At 32.8% G+C, this 23978-nt stretch overlaps 1 protein-coding gene across 36 annotated transcripts in view; it reads left to right on the top strand.

Annotated features, from left to right (window-relative positions):
• RIMS2 (regulating synaptic membrane exocytosis 2) overlaps nucleotides 1–23978 on the top strand; it is a 640638-nt gene that overhangs the window by 311748 nt on the left and 304912 nt on the right. For 26 of the 36 annotated variants that reach the window (XM_069466139.1, XM_069466134.1, XM_069466120.1 and 23 more), the window contains 2 exons: nucleotides 20948–21015; nucleotides 22833–22952. In XM_069466139.1, coding sequence (XP_069322240.1) covers nucleotides 20948–21015; nucleotides 22833–22952 — 188 coding nt within the window. Of the gene's footprint in view, nucleotides 1–20947; nucleotides 21016–21141; nucleotides 21351–22832; nucleotides 22953–23978 lie in introns of all 36 variants that reach the window. The other 10 variants (XM_069466111.1, XM_069466135.1, XM_069466114.1 and 7 more) reach the window with 1 other exon arrangement.

The following is a 23978-nucleotide window of genomic DNA, read 5'->3' as shown; positions in this document are numbered from 1 at the left end:
CTCAGGCTGGTCTCAAACTCCTGAGCGCAAGCGATCCTCCTGCCTCGGCCTCCCAGAGTGTTAGGAGTATAGGCGTGAGCCACCACGCCCAGCCTAGAATTGTAATATAGTATATAAAACTAGTAAATGATAAAAATATAAAATGCACTACAAGGGGGCAGAAATAAATTATTCAACAAATAGGCTTGGGGAAAATGCATGTGTAGTTGAAAAAATCAAGTTAGAGACTTACTTCATATTGATTGCATTCAAGATGGCCATCACCATCCCAGTGCTTTGGGAGGCAAGGGGGATGATTGCTTGAGGCTAGGAGCACGAGGTTATAATGAGATATCATTACACCACTGCACCCCAGCCTTGGTGAGAGCCGGATCCTGTCTCTTTAAAAAAAAAAAGATAAATTTCTAAGAAAATTGTGTTTATTGAAATATAATTACCTATCAAGAGAAACTGTTGATCTTAATCAATTGTATAATAGCATATATAGAAATTTTATTTTCTCTAAGCTGTAACACTTAATTATATTTAATATTCTTTAGTTTGGTTATTTTTCTCATTTGCCAGAGTATATCATAATACTAAAAGATAAGAAAAGGATAATTTTGTTATCTTTTGTGGTTTGGTTTAGATTCTATTTGGTAGGTACTTCTATTATTCTCTGCTGAAGTAATGTCTTTACTTTTACAGTATAAAAATATAAAAAAACCCAGAAATGCATCAATATAATGCTTGAAAGCTTTTTATATGTAGTATCCTTATTTATGTGAGATTTTTGTACCTTTCTAAAAGTTAAAGTCCTGTGTGATACTATTTATCAAAGCTAAAACATTTATCAAATATAGAAAGAAACATTTCACTAACATCTGTATTCTTCCCTAACTTGAACTACTAGTAGACATTCTTAAAGATAGTCCTCCTTCTCATCTATTTAATAATTTGTTTTGCAGAGTGCAGTTCCTGCTAACATTTCCTATAGACAATCACACTTTAATATGATTTGGAGGAAGAAATATGAATAAAATCTTTTCTTGTTTGGTATTACCCTACTAGTAGAATTCAGTGAGGAGAAATTGTAGCTGTTGAGAGACTGGGATATCATAGGAAAGAGATTGATCTGTGTCGTATTTTGACTTTTTGTTATTAAAGTTGTATTTTTGATTATTTGTGGAAAAAGTGTCAATCTGATTTGTGAATGAGCTACTTTCAAACATATCTAACATTGTGATTCATCCTTGGTAGTTAAACTAATGTTTGAAAGATCTTCCTAATAGTTAAAGAAGTTATATTAGTGGCATTTAGACATATTTTTTCCTGTATGTTTATATGTGGATATGCACTTTGATGAAGACCAAGCAACTTTTAAAAGATCATCACCCCTTTGCTTTTTTATCCCTAGGATAAATAACTCCAAGTATCTCAGATCTCTTTCTCATTGTCTTTACTTTTCTGTTGCTTTTCATTTTTGTGTATAACTTTTCAAAAATGTGCAAGGCAAATTTGGGTCAAGTTATCTAATTTTAAAGTGTTAACCAACACTATAGATAGCACCAGGCAACATTATTATTGCAGAAAAATTCTTTCCAGGCCCTAGTACATCATAGCTTCAACTACATAGAGGATCTTTCTTGCTCTTTAAATAACAAAATTTCTTGGCAATGTACAGCAAGCTTATACTTCATTCTACTTTAACATTTTTTCAGGCCGGGCGTGGTGGCTCACGCCTGTAATCCTAGCACTCTGGGAGGCCGAGGCGAGTGGATCGCTCGAGGTCAGGAGTTCGAGACCAGCCTGAGCAAGAGCGAGACCCCCATCTCTACTAAAAATAGAAAGAAATTATCTGGCCAACTAAAATATATATAGAAAAAAATTAGCCAGGCATGGTGGCACATGCCTGTAGTCCCAGCTACTTGAGAGGCTGAGGCAGTAGGATTGCTTAAGCCCAGGAGTTTGAGGTTGCTGTGAGCTAGGCTGACGCCACAGCACTCACTCTAGCCCGGGCAACAAAGCAAGACTCTGTCTCAAAAAAAAAAAAACAAACATTTTTTCCTCCACTAGTCTGTTTTTTCTTTCTAAAAAATCTTTACCTTTATTAGTGTTGGTGGCTTTGGCTCTTCTCTTACTCATTTGTCACTTTGGATAGATTTAATGATTTTAAATATACAGAATTTTACTCATATTTGTAATATATGTCATTTCACTCATTATATTCTGGCAAGTAATGCTGATAATTGCAATTCATAAGTGACTGGGCTATTATTTGTATAATAGTAACAGGGAGGTTTAATTGGAAGAGTACCAGTTTTGGAGTCGAAGAGATCAAATCCTGGGTGTGTCATTCACTGACTACATGAGCTTTTCCTACCTAATTTTAACCACTCTTGGTCTGTTTCCTTACCTATACATTTATAAATCAGAATAATACTATTTTTACTGTTTGGTAATTGTAGGGATCAAATGAGACTATATATATATAACACTTGTCAAGCAATAGGTATTCAAATTATTTTTAGATGACTTAATGTTCAATAATAGTTAAGACTTCTACAGGACAACGCTCAAGATTTTTGAATGAAATATAATTGTGGACATACGGATTGTGGTTATTTGTGTTAGTTTCACCTCTTTCAAGATCTGTGCTACACTGAATGAGGCTCATATTTCTAGTCTAAAGAAGAATATACTTTTTAACTTGTTGAGATGTCATTTTGAGATGTAATTCAATATCTCACTAAATACTAAACATCTATTTACTCATTTTTCTTCCAAGTACTTTTTCAGTGCCTATTATATGCAAGGTGTTGGATTGGATCCAATGGAGAATGTAGAAAGGAATGAGCCCAGGAGTTTAAGCTATGATTGCGCCACGGCACTGTAGACTGGATGACAGAGTGAGACTCTGTCTGTAAAAAAAATTTTTTAAAACAGTGGACTAGAATAAAGTAGAAAATATCAAAGTGAAGTCTACATAGGAAGGGTAATTGTTTTGTAAAACTTTTGTTTAATTACGTGTGTGTATTCTATAGTCTCATAATATAAAACATTAATATATACTTATTACTGTGAATCATGGCCAAAATATATATATATATATATATATATATATATATATTTTTTTTTTTTTTTTTTTTTGAGACAGAGTCTCGCTCTGTTGCCTGGGCTAGAGTGAGTGCCATGGCGTCAGCTTAGCTCACAGCAACCTCAAACTCCTGGGCTTAAGCGATCCTACTGCCTCAGCCTCCCGAGTAGCTAGGACTACAGGCACACGCCACCATGCCCGGCTAATTTTTTTCCTATATATAGTTTTTAGTTGGCCAGATAATTTCTTTCTATTTTCAGTAGAGACGGGGGTCTCGCTCCTCCTCAGGCTGGTCTCGAACTCCTGACCTCGAGCGATCCACCCGCCTCGGCCTCCCAGAGTGCTAGGATTACAGGCGTGAGCCACCGTGCCCGGCCCCTGGCCAAAAATATTTTAAAGCTACTCCCTTACATTAGAATTTTGTGAACCACTTGATTGTAGTGTTTCCTACCTCCCTCATCTGCTTTAGACCTGGAGAAATTATGTTCAGTGGCTAATTGATACATTGTAGGTGCTATACTTTCCTTATTAGATATATTTTTATCTTAATATTATAAAGCAACTTTTTAAACTTTAATTACATAGTCATATTGTCAACCATTTGCTCAACTGCACAAAAGATAACTGGTTTGATCTTTTTAAAGCTATTTATTGTGGAGAGAGAGTTTTAGCTTCCTTTGTGTTCCAGCGCCTAATCTGAGTGATTTTACCAGGTTGTTGCAGGTGTTTTTTCTTTCTCTTTAAAATCTTGAGTAGAGATTGGGCTAGCAAATTCAAGAATACATGCATATGGCAGTCTTCTAGCTATAAAATGTGAAATATTTGATTCAATTATAATATTAGAATCTTTAAAGTAGGACAACACAATTTTACTTATTTTGCAGAGGAGGGTGAATGGAGGTGGGGTTGGGGAAATTTGCAGAAAAGATCTAGCTTGGGAAGAAAAATAGATATACTGTACACACTCCAGATAGAAGCATGACTCTTAAGGTATTAAAAACAAACCCTAAAGATGTCAGCTTTATATTTTGTCTGAGTTTAGTTGTCAGTATCAATAGTGAAATTTATCACCTTACATAATCTCACATTTATTATAATTTTTAAGTAATGAATTTACTATATATGTTTTGTTTGTAAAGAAAATAGGCTATAAAGTGATAGATAATATATATTAGCAATTGGAGAGAAATATTAATTTATGGTATTTGAGACCAATTAAACATGTAAGGAATTGTAAACCAAGTAGACTCAAAAATTTTTAGAATAAATCATAATGAGAACATTTTAAAAATATTTATGTAGCTATTTTATTACTAAGACTTTCACAAGTGAAATTTTGTAAATGTCAAAGAATGATTACTATCTTGTATATTCACTCCATATGTTGGTAAAATAATTTTATGCTAAATAGTTATTCCAATTGTAACATGAGTTTCAAAACTTCACTCTTGAATAAAAAGAAATCAATCACATCAAAGTTACGTGTATATAATTAATTACTCTGTTGCTATATTAGGCAACATTATGAAATTATTTCATCATGTCTTTTATAAAAATAGCATACTTTCAATTCATGAGAAATCAAGTTAAAATACATATTATGAATCTAATTTGGGACTTGAAATTATATAACATAAATATAAGCAGATTAGTAGGCTAAACTCAAAGTTCATTTGTACAGTGCACAGCAAGAAGATAAATTTACAAATGGGAATAAAGGATAATTTTTGGTTTCGTAAAAAAAATGTTGCAGCATTTAAAATTTTTATGATAGTAATTCCATCCTTTTGCATAAATATTGCCTTATTAATTGTGGGTAAAATACCATATAAAGCATTTGCCTACAAGAAAAGGACTTTTTTTTAATAGAAAACTTAGTACCCAAGTAGGTACCATGAAAAACAACCTTACAGATTTCAGTGTGTGGGAGATATGTGAGAGGGTTCTTAGCTAAATGAATGGAAAATTAAAAGCAAAATTAAATTATAGACTAGTTGTTCAAGCAAATTTGGATTATAGAAAATGTTAATTTTTAACTTAAAATGAAGTCTCTGTTATATTGGATTAGAATTCAGTAGATGAGGCTTAGATTTTGGTACCGAGTACAGCTTTAAAAATTTGATGATGAAATTTGTTCAAAGGATAGAAAATATATAATTTTGTGAAGAACATATTATTATTAGTTGATAAGAGGCATATCAGAGCAAATGCCCGAATGGTGTTACAAATGCTGCATAGGCCATTTGTATTTGAGTTGAAAAAGCATTGAAATAGCAGACAAGTTGGGTCTAAGCCTAATTCAGTATTTCAAGAAATGTACAATACATACATTCATTCACTCATTTATTCAAACTTTATTTCTTTCAACTAAAATATATCAAATGTCAATAATCTATGGTACTAGAGAGTATAAAGAACGAAATAAGATAACATTTTATTTTGCCCTAGAATTTCAGCTTTGTGGTACAGGAGTAAGAACTCGGGCTGCAAATTTCACTGCATGTATGTATGGTAGCTGAGTCGTCTAAGAAAATTGCACCTGGAATAGGCTTTCCATTTGTGTTAGCCTGTGCTAGATATGTTAGATAAGTGTAAGGTTTCTAGACTTTGTTTAGCACCAGGAGAGCCTGACTTCTTATATAAGCCTCAACATTTAGGGTATACAATATAATTTCACTGCATGTGGGAGATTGTCCATTTATTAGAAAGTGCCAGTTGAGAAAATGATCAGATAATACACAGTTTAGAGCAGGGATTGTTAAACTGTGGCTTGGGGAGTCTAATTCAGTCTACCACCTGTTTCTATATGCCTCTTGTTTTTTCAGATGGGAATTTTTAAAAAAATTTTTAGATAGTTGAAAAAAACCTAAAAAATATTTTGGGACATGAAAATTATATGAAATTAAAATTTTAGTGTCTATAAACAAAGTTTTAAACACAGCCACACCCATTCATTTATGTTTTGCTTGCTGCTGCTTTTGTACTACAACAAAGTGGAGTAGTTGAGACAGACCACATGTGGTGCTTTCATTGCTTTGCAGTGCTGCTCAGCACGCTACAAATTATAGTGCCACGTTTGTAACTCCACAGTGTTTTGAGTGCCATGTATACTGCCATACTGCACCATTTTATTTATTTTTTATTACCTGCTCATACTCATCATGTCATGCTAAGAAAGGATAAGGAAAGTAGACTTTGAATGTCATGGTTTTAAGGCATTATGGAGTGTGGATCACTTTGTTATCAAATTCAATGGCAAAGCATTGTGCTTATTGTACAATGACACTATATACACACTGCTATTACCAACTCACAGGAAAGCAAAGGACAGAAAAACTTGAAAATTTAAAATGGAGTGTTATCATAGCAGAATTTCTTCACAAAAATAAGTGAAAATGAGACTAACACCAAAGTAAGTTTCCAAGTAGCTCATTTATTAGCAAGCCAAGAAAACCATTTACCAATAGCAAGTTAATTAAATCATTTTTGAATGCAGCAGCTGAAGTAATATGCCCAGGGAAAATATACTTGCTTAAGACTATTAGGCTTTTCATGAGACAGCTGCTTGAAGATTTAAGGATGTTGGTTAATTAAAAAAATAAGGCAAATGATTTGAGGTCATTTTTCTTAGCTATGAATGAGTCAACAGATGTAAGGTTTATTTGGCAAATATCTAAAGCATGTGATGGTAAAAATCTGTAGTTATTGAGTGTATTATTTACCACCAGGTACTCAGCAGTAAATATTTTAATCCGTCATGTGTTATTGAAGCAGTAGTGTCAATGGTGAGCTTTATTTGCTCTTGTGCACTTAATTTTTATCAATTTTTGTGAGAAATAGAAGCTGAGTATCCTGATTTTCCCCTCCACAGTAGTTTGTTGTCTTAGATCAGTGGTAGAGTTTAATTACATTTTTTTCAAGCCCAGGATTGATATTGAAAGTTTCCTGAATGAGAACTTCCCTCAACTGCTATTATTAAACAGTGAATGGCTTTCACAATTAGCTTTTGCTCCAGATGTGATTATTTTTCCCAATGAATTTAACCTAAAATTACAAGACAGAAAACAATGGTTATAAGACAAACTTATACTGTGGTAAAGTTATTTCAACCACTAATGTTGTTTGAATCATAAGTGATGTCAAGTTGCTTTATTTACTTTTCTTGGTGTCAAAAGATAAAATAAAAAACCCACATCTCTGTTACTACAGAAATTTACAATAGAAATATTTTCTAAGCTCAAATTACAGTTCTAGCAGTGTTTATTGGGCCCCAGTGTGAATGCAAAGAAACTTTCCATATTCAAAATCCATTTAACTGTAAAATTGAGTACCTTCCACCTAACCTTCAACAAGAAATAACTAATCTGCTATGTTATAAGAAAGAAGAATCTAGTAAAAATCTATGAATGTCTTACAAATAATGGATATGTTCAATTAGGATCATATGCTTGTCAATTGATGTCAGTGTTTTCCAGTACCTATCTGTATGCAGACAATTTTTGAAGATGAAATATATCTTTTTACAGATCAGCATCAACAGATTAACATTTGCAACTAATTTTGATGATAGGAAACACTAAATCTGAACCCCAATTAAATGAAATGTTATCCCCAAAAATGTGTAGGCCTGTGTTTTGAAAAATTATACTCAATTATTATTTTTATAGTTTAAATTTCATCAATAAAAATTGTGGAAAATTGTCTTCACTATTATTTAAGACCTACATAATATCCTTAATTTTGCTCTTTGCCACACAGCCTGAAATATTTACCATCTGCCTCTTTAGAGGAAAAGTTTGCTGGCTCCTGATTTATAGTATAGTACTCATTGTTCATTTTAAATTATCTTGAGATCAGTTAATGATATTTTCTAAAGATGAGTAAATTGTCATTAATACTTTAACTTTAAAAACTTTTAACTAAAAAAAGTTTAACTTTTAAAAATTTGTTATAATTCATTTTCCTTTTTTTCTTATGGCCATTTATTTTCTTCAGAATTTAAGTTACCTTGCTTCACTTTTTAAGCAATGTAATTTATTTCATGAAATCAAATTACCCATACACTCTCAAGGTAGGATTTAGTTTTTGAGCATTTTTGCTGTCAGTGATAAGACAATTTAAAGGTAAAGGTAAATAGGTCTGGTTTTAAATGTATGTTCAAATATTTATTAGCTATGTAACCTTGGTCATTTTGTCTTTGTAATATTTACTTTTCTCATCTGTAAAATGGAGATAGTAGTATTTGTATGATAAGCTTACAGTAAGGATTAAATAGCATACTGAAGCATCTACAGTGGTGTCTGATACATACTAAGTTCTCTAATGTAATAAGCAATTTTATTTTTTTAAAATAAATGAATGTTCTGTGAGACTAGGATTTTTTTAACATTTATTTTTTATTGTGGTAAAATATACACATATAATCTATCATCTTTACCATTATCAATTGTACAGTTCAGTGGTAATAAATACAGTCATATTCTTTTTTTTCCTTTCATACATTCCTTCCTGCTCCTCTTCCCAGCCTCTGGTAACCACCGGTCTACTCTCTATCTTTATGAGTTCTATAGATAGAGAAAATATTAAATGCTTATCTTGGTGAGTGGGGGAGATAACAAACCAATGAAATGTAGCAATTGTAGTGAAGAGCTATAATAAGAGCTGATTTGGGATTGATAATTATAAATTTTAATGGAGACTAGTTAGCGTGGTTTTATATTTTTCTCTAGATATATTCAGCTACCTGGGGGAAAACAATAAGTAGATTGCAAACTCAGTTTAGCCATTATTTGGGTTTTGCCAAGTGAATACCAAGAAAGGACAGAAGGCAAAAGAATTAAAAATATTTGTAAGTGTGAGATTTTAATGATGGACCATGGAATTTAAACTGTGTATAGATAGAAATAAGGAAAACTTAAAAGAGGTGAGGAAAAAAAAAAGACCAAAAAACAAAATGGTGATAGGTTCTATGGATTGTAAATCTCAGTATGTTAGAAGAATTATTTAAGTTAGGGCACTATAGGGAATGAGCTTCTTAATTGTCCTTTTCTATTACATATAACTTCTTGAAGGTAGGGATCTTATTTCTCTCCTTCTCTGTTTTATCCCAGCAATTAGCCTGAAACCTGGCACATGGTAGGCTATCAACAAATATTTTTAGAATAAATGGATGAATGTATATAACAATGAGTTGAATGAATGAAAAATATTTTTAAATTTCTTTTTTTAATTTTTTCAGCAATCAAGAGCAGGTATTCAATTTCTTTCTGCTCTAACATTGTATGAATTATGTCAGTTATATCTTAGCTTAAGAAAACTCTTTCTTTTACTTTGGTTATAAGGCTCAGAATGCATTAACTAGTACTAATTAAAACAAATGAAAGAACTATTAAGGAAAAGAAATTAGAACTGTATATGAATGCAACTTCGTAATAATAACTTAGTAGACTTCTCACATACTTGTGAAAACACATTCTCATGGGCCTACTCCTGATTGTAAGATTTTCAGGTTACCTCAGTTTAGATTAAATTAATATATTCAAATTGCTAAGAGGACTATTTACTAAAACCCAAGTGATGAATTTGTTTTTAAGGAGGATCTCTGTCACCCAGGCTGGAGTGCAGTGGCGCAATCATGTCTCAGTGTAACTTTGAACTCCTGGGCTCAGGCGATCCTCCTGCCTCTGGCTCCTAGGTAGCTAGGACTACAGGCCTGTGCACCTGGCTAATTTTTCTTAAAAAATGTTTTATAGAGATGAGATCTTGCTACGTTGCCCAGGCTGATTTCAAACTTCTGGCTTCAAACAACCCTGCCTTTGCCTCCCAAAGTGCTGAGTTTATAGGCATGAGCCACTGTGCTCAGTCCCCAAGTTATGAATTTCCTAATGGTTATTCCTGCTTACTGATATTAGATTAATTTTATTTTTAGCCATTTTATGTGGCTCTTGAAAATTGTTTTATATCCATTGCAAAGTACTTAATTACTTAGTAAAAGAATTACTTTTAATGTCACAAATTAAAGGCTATTTGTATTATGTGACCTTTGAGTTATTAAATAGGATCAAATATGTAGGATAATAATGCCACAGAGTTTATTTTTAGCATAGAATTTAGTTTTAGCATAGGATTTAAGAATGTGGATTTTGGAGACAGACTACATGGGTTTTTAATCCTGGCTCTATTATATCCTAATAATGTGACCTTTGGCAACTTATTTTAATCTCTCAGTTTCTTCATGTGTAAAATGGATACATTATCTAGCTCAAATGGTTTTTGTCATAGTTAAATAAGATAATCATGTAGAGTGTATATCCTAGCTACTACAAATTATCCCTAAAACTTAGTGTCATAAAACTATATTTTATGTTAAATAAAAACTTTATTTGCTTTATTTATTAAATAAAATGTTTAATATCCTCATGGTATCTGTGGATCAAGTGATCTCTCCCCTCCTCCTCTCCGTGTGATTTCTGTAGCATAACAATTTCAGAGAAACAGATTTCTTATATATTGGTTCATACCTCTTAAGGTACATGTCCTGAGAGAGTCAAGAAGAAATGATGCTGTCCTTTTAAACATAGCCTCAGAAGACAAAACAGTGTTACTTTCTGAATTTTACTGGTTCAAAATCTTCCAGAGTTCAATATAGACACCCACCTCTTAGTGTCATTTTAACATCGTAGCTAGAGCACGTGGAATGGGGTATGTAATGGTGTAGCTGTCTTTGGAAAACACAGTCTGTCCTATTGTTTATCCCATTCCCTAGCACAGAGTAAGTAAGCAGCCAATAAATGCCATTATTATTTTATAGAACCTGAAAGAGGGCCTCAATTCAAGATTATTATTCTAGGTTGATAATGATTTCATAGTAGGTTATAATGTGTAGGTATCGATCAGCCATTTATTATTAATCACATTGTATTAGAAGAGTGGGATCTTTGCAAAATAATTTACTTCATAAAATGATTGGCTTAAGATTATCAGCCATTTCATGGACAAGGTAGATTCTGATTTCTTATCTTCTGATTCCTAATTCTCCTTGAGTGACTCCCATGAACAAAGTACAGTATTTTATCAAATCTAAGACACATTTTTCCTGTTTTATCACTTCTGAAATTAGGGCAAGTCCTATAATTAATGGCATCTTTCAGTTATAATGGGCAGTATTTGATTTTTCTCTTTTGGCAATACATAGAATAATGTTGTTTCACATTTGATGAAATTAGTTACGTGAATTGATAATAAAGATCAACAATTCCCAAACATTTTTTACAGAGTTATATATAAGTCACACTCAGGTCATATTCTATAGGCTGTTTGTAATTTTTTGTGGTAGTTTTACTCCTCTCCTTTCCTTCTCATTTAAGTACAGTCATGCACCATATAACAAGATTTCAATCAATAATGGGCCATATAGACTATGGTGGTCCTATAAGATTATAATGGAGCTGAAAAATTCCTATCACCTAGTGATGTCATAGTTATTGTATAATATCATAGCATAATGCATTATTCAGGTGTTTGTGGTGATGCTGGTGTAAGCAAACCTAACTGTGTGTCAGTCTTATAAAAGAATAACACATACAATTATGCACTGTACATAATACTTGGTAATGATTATGAATGACTTGGCTACAGGTTTATGTATTTACTATACTTTTTATTGCTATTTTAGAGTGTACTCCTTCTACTTATAAAAAAAAAATAGCTAACTGTAAAACAGCCTCAGGCAGGTCCTTCAGGAGGCATTCCAGAAGAAGGCATTGTTATCATAGGAGCTGATAGCTCCTTGTGATTTGTTGCCCCTGAAGACTTTCCAGTGTGACAAAATAGGGAGGTGGAAGACAGTAATATTGATGATCCTGATCCTGTGCAGGCCTAGGCTAATGTATGTATTTGTGTTTCAATTTTAACAAAAAAGTGTAAAAAGTAAAACAAAAAATTTTTAAAATAGAAAGATGCTTATAGAATAAGGCTATAAAGAAAAAATATTTTTGTACAGCTGTATTCATATAGCAGCCATAGTTTGATGATTCTCTTTTCTCCGTAAGGATTGTACTTGTTTTCCTCTTGATAAATATCTTACTGAATTCTTCAAGGTGCAGCTTAAATATCACCTCTATTTTGAAGCATTTCCTATTAATCTCTTCCCCTTTCTGATTAGTTAATATTCTTTTCATGAAATGCCATAATTTTTTTATTCTAAGAAGCAAATTTTTTCACACTTTAATTTTTTTAAGGGCTACTTCTCACAATCAAATGCTTGTCATTTAATCATTTAATGACAGGATTCCTAGTGATACATAAAATAATGGTACATGCTACAATTGATAGCAACTTAGATGTAATGAAATAGGATAGCATGGATATATATTATGTTATACTATGCTATGGTATATACATATATACACACACACATATACATACACACACTATATATTTTACCTTTCTAGAATGTGAATTTCTTGAGTTCTTATTTATAGTATATCCATAGAACCTAGAACAGTTTCACAGTGTGCAATTATTAAGATTAATTTTAATGTATGTAATATATATAATCATTTAGTCAATTACATGTTGTTAAAGAAGAATACATTGGAAATACCAAAGGAGCAAGATTTTTTAAAAAATAAGCTAATTATGGATAATGTTTATTTTTGTCTTTCAAATACCATTGTATTTTAGCTAGCCTTGCTTTTGTATTGGAGCTTGAGACTTGGTCTAAGCATATCTGGCCCTTTAGATCTACTGACTTTTATGGTTTGGTCCCTATCCTTAAAAATTGCTACTTTCAGAGCTGGCAATGAATTAAGAGCAGATTACCAAAAACTTAGTGCCTTAAAACAATACACATTTACTATATCACAGTTTCTATTGGTCAGGAGTCTTAGCATGGTTTGGCACGGCTACAATCAAGGTGTTGGTTGGGCTACATTTTTATCTGTACACTTAATAGTGGAAGAATCTGATTCCAAGTTCAATAAGATTGTTGGCAAAATTCGTTTCCTTGTGACTAGAAGCTGCCCTCAGCTCCCGCACAGCTCCTAGAGGCTGCTTGCAATTCCTACAGGTTGCCCACAGTTCCTAGAGGGTGCCTGCAGTTCCTTGTCACATGGGCTTTAAATCATGGCTCCTTACTCACTAAGCCAGCAAAGAATGTGTCTAGAGCATGCTGACTAGCAAGGCTCCTGACTAGCAAGGCAGAGTCTTAGAAAACTTAGCAATATCATGGAAGTAACATCCCATCACCTTGCCATCTTGCCACCTGGTTAGGAGCAAGTCATAGGTCCCCAAAAGACATGAAGACCATGAGGTGAGGATTATAGGGCACTACCTTAGAATCAGTCTGCCATACACTCTCCAACAGTTGTCTCAGAAGCAACTCCATGGAATATAATTTGAAAACCATTGCCTTAGATAATATTCCTTCTATATGACTTTTTTAAGTTGGGCTTTGAGTTTCCTTAACAGTGAACATTTTCCTGGGAATGGGAAAGACTTAAGCATTTTTTTTTTTTTTTTTTTTTTGAGACAGTCTTGCTCTGTCACCCAGGCTAGAGTACTGAGGCCTCATCACAGCTCAGAGCAACCTCAAACTCCTGGGCTCAAGCCATCTCCTGCCTCAGCCTCCTGAGTAGCTGGGATTACAGGCACATACCACTATGCCCGGCCAATTTTTTCTATTTTTAGTAGAGATGGGGGGGGGGTCTCGCTCTTTCTCAGGCTGGTCTCGAACTCCTGACCTTAAGCAATCCTCCTGCCAGAGTATTAGGATTACAGACGTGAGCCACTGCGCCCAGCCAAGACTTAAGCTTTATTATTAGTTTTAATGACTATCTTATGAGTTAAGATGAACTTCTAGGAAAGTTTCAGCATTATGTCTCAAAATACAGTTCCTGACCTGTAGTCACAGCTACTCGGGGGAGACTGATGTGGGAGGATTGCTTGAGCTCAAGAGTTCAAGGCTATGTTACTTTGGGCAACGTAGTAAGATGTTGTCTCTTAAAAAAAAATACATGTAGTTCCTGAGACACTTGTTCTCTGAGCAGGTTTCTGCGTTTCTGTTTCAATGAAGTTTGTGGGAACTGTATATTCTATAATCCTCTTAATGGAGCATATTGTCATTACTATTAATATAAGAAAAAATCCTGCACTCAAAAAATTTATTTAATTATGTTTAATACAGAGTTTTCCAGCCTTATTTTACTAGAGAACCTTTAAATTACTCAAGCCTATTAACAAGCCTGTTAACATTTTGCAGAATCAGTGTTCCGTGGAATACACTGGGAAATGCAAACATACATAGCCTGATAAATTGAGGAGCAAGGTAAAAATCAAGAGAAATGAGAGGAAAAATAAAATAGTCATAAGCTGAAATTTCTCTACCTATTTAGAATGAAAGTTAGAATATTTTTTTAAATAATATTGAAGATCATGATACCATCAACATTGATTTGACTCTATAATTTGCAAAGCACTTTCATGACTATTATCTTCTTTAAATTCAGCAATCTGTGAGATATCACAATCTCTTTTTATACAGATGAGCAAATGAGGCCTAATGTATTAAAAGACTTGCTCAAGTCATAAAATTGATAAGGGATGGAGTTAATACTTTAGCATTGATTTTTCTATCTTCACCTATAAAACTCTTTCTGTCACAACATGCTGTGACTTTATAAACATGGTTAAGTTAAAAATGAGGATGTTGAAAAGTGCATTTATAAATTATGTGATTTAATTTTTAAATTTTTGTTAACCTATAAGGAAAAAATTATATAAAACAGTTAATAAACTCCTGCTTTAATTTATTGACTGTACAAAACATGTTGTAAATAAAATATCTTAACTTTTTTATGTGTAGAACACACACGCACATATCCCAATTGGGTTAGTTTGTATTTTACAGTACAGGTAAGTAAAGGAAGAAATTTTAGTCTAGATCTGACTCTTTCAATTATTTTTAACCAAGTTCTCATATTTAAATATGTTTAACTTGTTCTAATAGAATCATTAAACATCAGAGTTAAATAGGATTTAGTGTGCTTTTTGTGTAACTTCCAACGGAAACATTCATTATTGCTACATCATGATGACAAGTGGTGCTTTATCTTTTTCTTTGAACACCTCCTATGATGGGTTTGATAACTGTCTATTACGGCAGCAAAACATTATTTTTAACTTTTTACTTTGGAATAATTGTATATTTACAGGAAGTTTCAAAGATAGTACAGTGAGATCTCATGTGTACTTCATCCAGTTTCCTCCAGTTGTATCTTGCATAGCTATAATATAATATCAAAACCAGGAACGTGACATTGGACCAATGTGTGTGTTTAGTTCTAGGACATCTTATCACATGTATGGATTCATGTAACCACCACTTCCATAAAGATACAGAACTACTCTACCACCACAAAGATCTTCCTTATGCTATCTCTTTATAGTAAATCCTTCCACCAGCCCTAACCTCTGCTAACCACTTATTTGTTCTTCCTCCCTATAATTTTATCATGTAGAGAATGTTACTTGAAAGAAATCATACAGTATGACATATTGAGATTTTTTTTCCACCCATCATAAGGCCCTTGAGGTCAATTCATGTTGTATAGATCAATAATTTTTTCCTTTCAATGTCTAAGTAGCATTCCATGGTTTAACCACAGTTTGTTTAGCCATTCACCTATTGAAGGACATGGTTGTTTCCACTTTTTGGCTGTTGGCAAACAAAGATATCCTATTTGGTGAAATTTCTGTTCCTATAAAGCATTCAGCCTTTCATCATTAAGTATGATCTTAGTTGTAGGGTTTTAATTGTTGTCCTTTATTAATTTGAGCAAGTTCCCTTCTATTCCTTATTTTCTGAGAGTTTTTTTTTAACCATGAATGCTTTTTCTGTATCAATGATCAATGGATAGAATCATGTGATTTTTCCACTTTAACTTATTAATATGGTGGATTACGTTTGATTTTCAAGTATTCAACCACTTTTGCATTCCAGGAATAAACTCCACTTGTTCATAGTGTATATTTTTTTTTACATATTGCTGAATTCTATTTGCTAATGTTTTGTTAAGGATTTCTGTATCTACATTCATGAGGGATATTGGTCTGCAGTTCTATTGCTATTTGCCATTTTCTTTTTTGTTTTCTGTTTGTTCATTTTGTTTTTCATTTCTCTATTTCCTTTTCCTTGCCTTCATATGGATTATTTGTATATTTTTTAAATTGTGTTTTGATTTACCCATAGTGTTTTGTAAGTGTATCTCTTTTTGTTTGTTTGTTTTGAGGGATTTTTTTGTAGTGGTTGTTCTAGATAATATATTACATGTGTACAACTTAGCATACTCTATTGGTGTTGACAGTTAACTAGTTAGAGTGAAGTGTAGAAACCTTAACTTTCCATCTTCTAAGTTCCTTTATCTTCCCTTTTATCTCATAATGGAATTATCTTAAATATTTCTTCCATATACATTGAAAACAACATCAATGTATACTTTGCACTTCAAACATGAAACATAATTTAGAAAACTCAGGGGAAGAAGGAAAGTCTATTGTATTTATCCATATTTTTGATTATCATGTTCTTTATTTGTTCTCAATATTTCCATGTTCCTTCTTTTTGGTTTCCCTTTTGTTTCCAGAACTTCCTTCAGCCATTCTTGTAGGGTAGGTGTGCTGATGGCAAATTATCTTAGTTTTCTCTTGTCTGAGAATGTTTTTATTTCTCATTCATTCCTGAAAGATAATTTCATCATATTTAGAATTCAGATTGACATTTCTTTTATCTCAGCAGTTGAAAAATATTGTGCCATTTTCTTCTGATCCCCAAGGTTTCTGATGAGAAACCTGCTGTCATTTGAATTGTTTTCCCCCTAAGTTTAGGTAAGGTGGTGTTTTTTTCTTGAAGGTTTCAGGATATTTAGTTTTTAGTTTTTAATTTGATTATTTTGTATCTTGGTACAGATTTCTTTGGGTATTTCTTTTTTAGGGTTTTACATAGCTTTCTTGAATCCATAGGCTTATATCTTTTGCCAAATTTGGGATATTTTCAGCCATTATTTCTTTGAATACTGTTTTAGCCAGATTCACTTTCTTCTCTCCTTCTGGACCTGCGATTGTTAGACCTTTTCTTATAGTCCCTCAGATTCCTGAGGTTCTGTTCATTTTATTTTATCTTTTAGTCTATTTTCTGTCTGTTTTTCAGATTTGATAATTCCTGTTGTACTATTTTGAAGTTCATTGTGTCATTCATTTGTCCTCTTCATTCTGTGGTTGAGCCCATACATTTGCTTTTTCTATTTCAGTTATTGTTAAATTCTAATATTTCCATTTGGTTCTTTTTGTGTCTTCTAGTTCTTGTTCTAGAACTAGAAAGCCTAGCAATACATTTTTGTACTGTTACTAAAGGAAAACATCTTATTGTCTTAGTTCTGCCCTTCGAAACTACACAAAATAAGAATATTAAGGGATAGGTATTAATATTTCTATACTAAGGGAACTAATGATTTATATTCAATATCTTATTTAATTCTTACAGTGACACTAATTTTTACTTATCCAACAAGTATTTACTTAGTGCCTATCATATATGACACCTTTTTTTGGTCAATCAGATGTTTTTACTTTGGCCTCAAATACTTAAATAGGTTATTTCCTTTATTTACCGAAGAACTGTATTTCTGCCTTTCTGATAGGTTACAAGCATAGGGACAGAAGATAGATTGTGAGCTGAATTCTCCTAACTTCACATAAACCAGTCAAGAATTTTGATTTACAGGCTCCCTACTATTTTTTTCTCTAATTTACAGATTTTTTATGCTTTATTGTGGAACAATAATGTATTTTGAAAGGGTTACAGGTTTTCTAAGAAACAAATACTCTTAAGTTTTTGGCTAGCCACCCAGGCACGAGCATAAGTATCCGCTGAGCTGGTCATCTCCATTTACCCTGGTGTGTTTTAATAATACTGTAATTGTTTATTTGTGGCATGAAAAAGTTTGGGAAGCACTTCTCTAGTAACAGCTTAAAGAATGCAATTCTTTCTATAAATTGTATTTTATGTGTGTTGGATAATATTCATCCTCCTTCATGAATAAATTTCTTAAAAGAATTGTCTCCCATAATTTTCAAACATTAGTGAGATCATAATCAACTGGAAGGGTTATTAAAACATAGATTGCTAGGCCCCACCAACATAATTTTTAATTCATTAGGTGTAGGGTGGCACCCAAGAATCTGCATGTCTAACATGTTCCCAGGTGATTCTGATAATGCTATTCTGAAGATTTCACTGTGAGGGGCGTTTGTCTACACACAATTTTTCTACTTCCTCACCTCCCTTTGGTTCTTCGATAACTTTCAATCTGATTTCAATTTTCATCATTCTACTCAGTATGCTCTTTCTAACATCTTTACTGATCTTCATGGTTCCCAAATCAAATGCACACTTTTCAGCTCATCTTATTTGATATAAAGAAATCATTCAATATATTTGATTTCCCCTCTTTTTTAGGAAATTCTCTTCTCTTTGGTTTGGAGATATTCCTCTATCTCCCTCCCTTCTTCCTGTTTTTTCTCTGCATGCTCTTTTTTTTGTTTGTGTTTGAAACAGAGTCTCATCTGTCACCTGGGCTAGAGTGCAGTGGTGTCATCATAGCTCATTGCAACCTCAAACTTCTAGGCTCAAGTGATTCTCCTGCCTCAGCCTCCCAAGTGGCTGGGACTACAGGTGTGCACTACCCTGCCTGGCTAATTTTTCTATTTTTTGTAGAAATGGCATCTTGCTCTTGCTCAGACTGGTCTCAAACTCCTGGCCTCAAGCAGTTCTCCTGCCTCCGCCTCCCAGAATGCTAGGCTTCTAGGGGTGAGCCACTGCCAGGCCTCTGCATGCTCTTTCTCATTTTTTTTTTCTCCCTGTCAAATCAGACTCTAAATGTTAGACTTTGATCTGGGTCCTTATTTTACCCTCTGTTCCTAAATGATCTCACTCATTTTTGTCTGTATGCTATTAATCATAATTCTCAATTTATGTGTACAGATCAAAACTTCTAAGTTTTATTACAGCTTAACTCATTGCTTTCTTGTATGCCCACTTGTTTCAAATAATATATCCAAAGGCAACCACCATATTTAATAAATTCTAAGATGCATATTTTTATCATTTTAGTGTCCTGAAATTTATGACTCTTACAGTCAATGGCATCTTAGAGTCTATGAATAGAATAATTTGCTTTTACTCCTTCCTTACCGAAAGATACTATTTCTCCAGTCTTCTCCATCTCATAAATTGCCTTTTCTTTCATTCACTTGTTAATGCCAGAAACCTGGGAGTTAACCTTGAGTCTTCATTATTTATTAACACTGTAATTTCTACTTCAAAAACAGCTCTCAATTCCCTCTTTTCCTACCATGGCAATTAGCATCCCCTTTGTTCAAACCATAAACACCTTTCCCAAGGATTATTGCAAATGCCTCTTAACTCTTGATGTCTTCCAACTCGGTTGCAATATAATACTTAGATTCATCTTTTAAAAATGTTAGTCAAATCATGTCACCATTTTACTTAAAATTTTTCAAGGTTGAAATTCATAATTTTTAATATGGCAAAAGGAGACCTATCTAAGCTGCTCTGTGCTGCCTCACCAGTTTCATTTAGCACTGTATTCTCCCTCATTCTTTGTGGTCAGATATGCTGGTGTTCCTTTAGTTTTTTTACAGTACCACGTGTTGTTACTTCTTCCCGGAAAGTTCTTTTCTCCCCTTTTCATCTTTCTGTCTCCTTACTTGCCTGTTAGGTCACATCTTTGAGTTCTCATTTTAAACATAATTACTTGGGAGATGTTTGTTGACCCCCAAATCTGAATTAGGCCTTATTATACTCTCTCACAGTGTTTTGTTCTATTTTATATGGCACTGATGATTTATTGTGTTTATCCCTACTCTGTTGTAAGCATGTTTCATTGTTTTAACCCTTACACTAGGGATTAGCACGATACATAGTAAATGGAAGGTGTTCAGTAAAGATTTTTAAATAGATGAAAGTATAAGTTGAATTAAAAAAATAGATGTGTACATATAGACTAAAAAGAAGTTTGGTTTTTTTTTTCCAAATATAAACCAATAAGAAGCATGTAAGTTTAGTAAATGAATATACATTCTTAGTTGCCAATTACATAAATTGACAAAAGTTTTAAATTTACCCTTAATAAAATGTGATTTCTGAAAAAAATTGAAAAATTGTTTCAAAGTAATATTAAATTCATTATATTTAAGTAAATTTTATTTTATTTTTACTAGTAGAAATTGAATATATCTGTTTTGTCATTTTCATACAAAATTAATCTTTTGTGTAACCAGTTCTTTTTTTAACCACTCACATTTCTTAGGAGGTTTCAACTTTATAAAGAATATCATACAGCATTGTAGGAACAACATTAGTTATTTGGCTTTTTAAAATAGTGGTTATTGGCAAACCAGTTTACTTTTTAAATGTTCCTTAATCTTTGGAGAACAAACTTACGTCTTTAGTCCAGCATGAAAGAAAAATAGAATGAGTTAGAGACATAGGTGATAGTCTTTTTCTTTTTCAGCATATACAATTATTTTTGTTTCTATTCCGTTTATTATTAGCCTTTTCTCTTCTTGCAGGACTTTTCTTCTGTAGCGTCTGTTTAGAGGACATAAACCTTATATTCTGCATTCTATAAATTTTACTCATTTGGAATCTTAGCTTTCTTTTGATATATATAATGAGTGCTACACACAAAGCTCTTGAAACCAGACAGGATCACAGTTTAAAATGTTTATAATGTCTCTGTCTGTCCTTTCTTTCGCCGTCTCCTTTACTGCACTCTTTTGTCTGACTCACAGGAGACATGGATTACAACTGGTTGGATCATACGTCTTGGCATAGCAGTGAGGCATCCCCAATGTCTTTGGTGAGACATGTGGAGCCTTACTATTTAATTTTTGTTATCATTTCACTTTTCCTTTTTTATTTACACCTTTGCATGTTTTCTTTTTTGTATCTTTTTTTTTTTTTTTTTTTTATCCCACACCTGTAGGGGACAGTCAAAAGGGAAAAAGAAAAACTAGTGAGCAGGCAGTTTTGTCGGACTCTAACACCAGGTCTGAGAGACAAAAGAAAATGATGTACTTTGGTGGCCACTCTTTGGAAGAGGATTTGGAATGGTCTGAGCCTCAGATTAAGGACTCTGGGGTAGATACGTGTAGTAGCACAACCCTTAACGAGGAGCATAGCCATAGTGATAAGGTACTGAGATTGTGGAGCCTGCCTTTTAATCTGCTCATTTGGTCTTCGTTTGCTCTCTGTCACTCATTAAAACAGAACATAATAAAAGGACAGGGCATTTCAAGGGTCAATGTAGCATTTCTTAAGGTGCAGAAAAGAAAAACAAAACAAACCAAACCAAACCAAACCAAAAAACCTCTTACTTGCTTTGCTGTTTTTATTGTTGACAGCATACCAAAAAATAAGTAAATAAAAATAAAACTTAGGAACAAAGGAATGTTTTATCTACGGTCGCATGAGAGAACTTTGTAATGTTACTATAAACCACAAATAATGAATAATTTTTTGGATTGGCTTATTTGATTGCTTGCATATATTTTCCTTGGGATGAAAATTAAATTATTAATAGTTTGAATCCCAGGCAAAAGGGAGATAATTGGGTCTGTTTGCACAGAAAAAGTTGTTTTTCTTTTTTCCCTTTCACTGTCATTTTGCTCTTTTGTTTTATTGTCATAGCATATTAATGTAGTATTAATTAGTATTAGAGCCATTGCCATCTGCTTTTATATTTATTATTTTTGCTTTTAGTGTAGTGGGACTTTTGAAATCTTTTTACCATATAGATATGATTGACTGGAACTTGTCTTTTGCCTGCTAAATTTTGCATGAAGATATGCATGTTACTTTTAGATAACTGTGAAACTACTATGATTACACAAATCCTTTACTTTGCTATTTAGCATATCGTTCATAATGTAATGGTGTCATTATTTATAAAGGCCTTGGTTCTACCCTGAGAAAGAAAGAAACTACTAATGTTGTCAAGGTTATTTAACAATAGATACCATTGAATTATCTAGTAAGGGTAATTTGCTAAATAGATCAAAGTCCTGAAAGAATCAGAAAAGAACCTCCAAGAAATGAGAAATGTAGTCTATCCTCATCTTTAAATAAAGCTATTTTTCCCATTCAGATTCAACTGGAAAGTTATTGGGGCTTGTGTACTTTTTATTATTTTAATATAAAAATCTATTCAAGAAAGCCCTCATCATAGGTTTAAATTTCATGTTTTAATACGATTTGACCTTTTAATTTTTGCTGTAATACATCTTTCAAAATTTTTCAAAACTGAAGAGGAAATTTTTATTTTTAAATGAGTTCAACTGCATAATTTCAATCTATTTTTTCTGCCTGTGAATTTTTAATTAATCTTTAGCATGTAGATAATTAGGGTTTGCATACATTTTCAAGATTTCTCAGATTTTGTAGAGCTATGTAACTTCAGTATTGTGTCATAAAATTGTAAAAATTTGAAGTAATCATATTTTGAAATAAGCATAATATAGTAAACCCTTTTGATCAGTGCTTTGGAAAGGAAGAAACTGGTTTGTGTAATCATAACGGTTTGGATTTCTGCAGTTTAAAGAGAATGTACAGAGATCTTTTGTCATAAAATGATTGATAAAAACATTAATTTTTATGTTTATTGATGCAATATATCAGCACCCTGTGACCTGGCAGCCATCTAAAGATGGAGATCGTTTAATTGGTCGCATTTTATTAAATAAGCGTTTGAAAGATGGAAGTGTACCTCGGGATTCAGGAGCAATGCTTGGCTTGAAGGTATGTGATAAAATGTCTGAGATTTTGGCTCTATGCTCCTTTACAGATTTACCAGAAAGGCAAAGGATCTAATAACTCTTTCTGCCTATACCAATTTAGTGGAGGTATTTTTCCTTTTTCAAGATTTGCAAATATTTGTGCTCATCATCCAAAACTTTTCATTTTCCCAGTAAGAAGTTGCAATTATTTCACAATAATATTCATATATGTAATTTTGGAAGTTGCAATTATTTCACAATAATATTCATATAAGTAATTTTGGAAGATATTGAAAGTAACCTGATTAGGAACAATTTGAATCTTAAATACTGTGTTCATTTTACCTATAGAGTTTGTCCTTTAAGTCTATGCCTATGTTTATATTCTATTAAAATGATAGTTTTATACAATTACTTAATTTGCAAACTTGGGAAATATACTATGTGCATTACATAGGAATATAAATTTATATTAATGTAGTAAAATGTGTGTATGTACATGCACGAACCTAAGAGAGAGAATACTCTGGGGAAGTGTGAAAACTCAAAAATAATTGTTAGATTAAATATAAATATTAATTTATATTTTACTGTAAAATACCTGAAAATTATTTGGTAAACACCAGATAGAGCTCTGTTTGGTTTTTGTGGATTTGGTATAGCCAATTAAAAATTGAAATTGAAAAAGAGTAAATTTTTTAGAATTCGACCATTGCTACAGAAGTTGTCCTGTAAAATATAGTAAGTAAGAGATATTAAGAAACTTTGAGTATGTGTGGAATTATTGTATTTTATTAAATAAGCATCTGAAAGATGGAAGTGTACTTTGAGATTTATTGGGTAGCAACCATGTGGCAGGCTCTCATTTGAGCATTTTACATCTGTCATCTTATTTAACACTCACAACAGATGAGAAATAGGCTTGGAGAGGTATCATAACTTGCCCACAGTATCAACAAGATGGGTGATGATGGTGGGATTTAAATCCAGATCTGCCCATTGATGGATGCAGTGTTGTTCACCTGTCATCCCAGCTACTCGGAATGCT

This window comes from Eulemur rufifrons, chromosome 3, assembly GCF_041146395.1.
Source record: "Eulemur rufifrons isolate Redbay chromosome 3, OSU_ERuf_1, whole genome shotgun sequence".
Classification (NCBI taxonomy): Eukaryota; Metazoa; Chordata; class Mammalia; order Primates; family Lemuridae; genus Eulemur; species Eulemur rufifrons.
The sequence above is the reverse complement of the archived record's forward strand: the minus strand, read 5'-3'. Positions and strand labels throughout refer to the sequence as shown.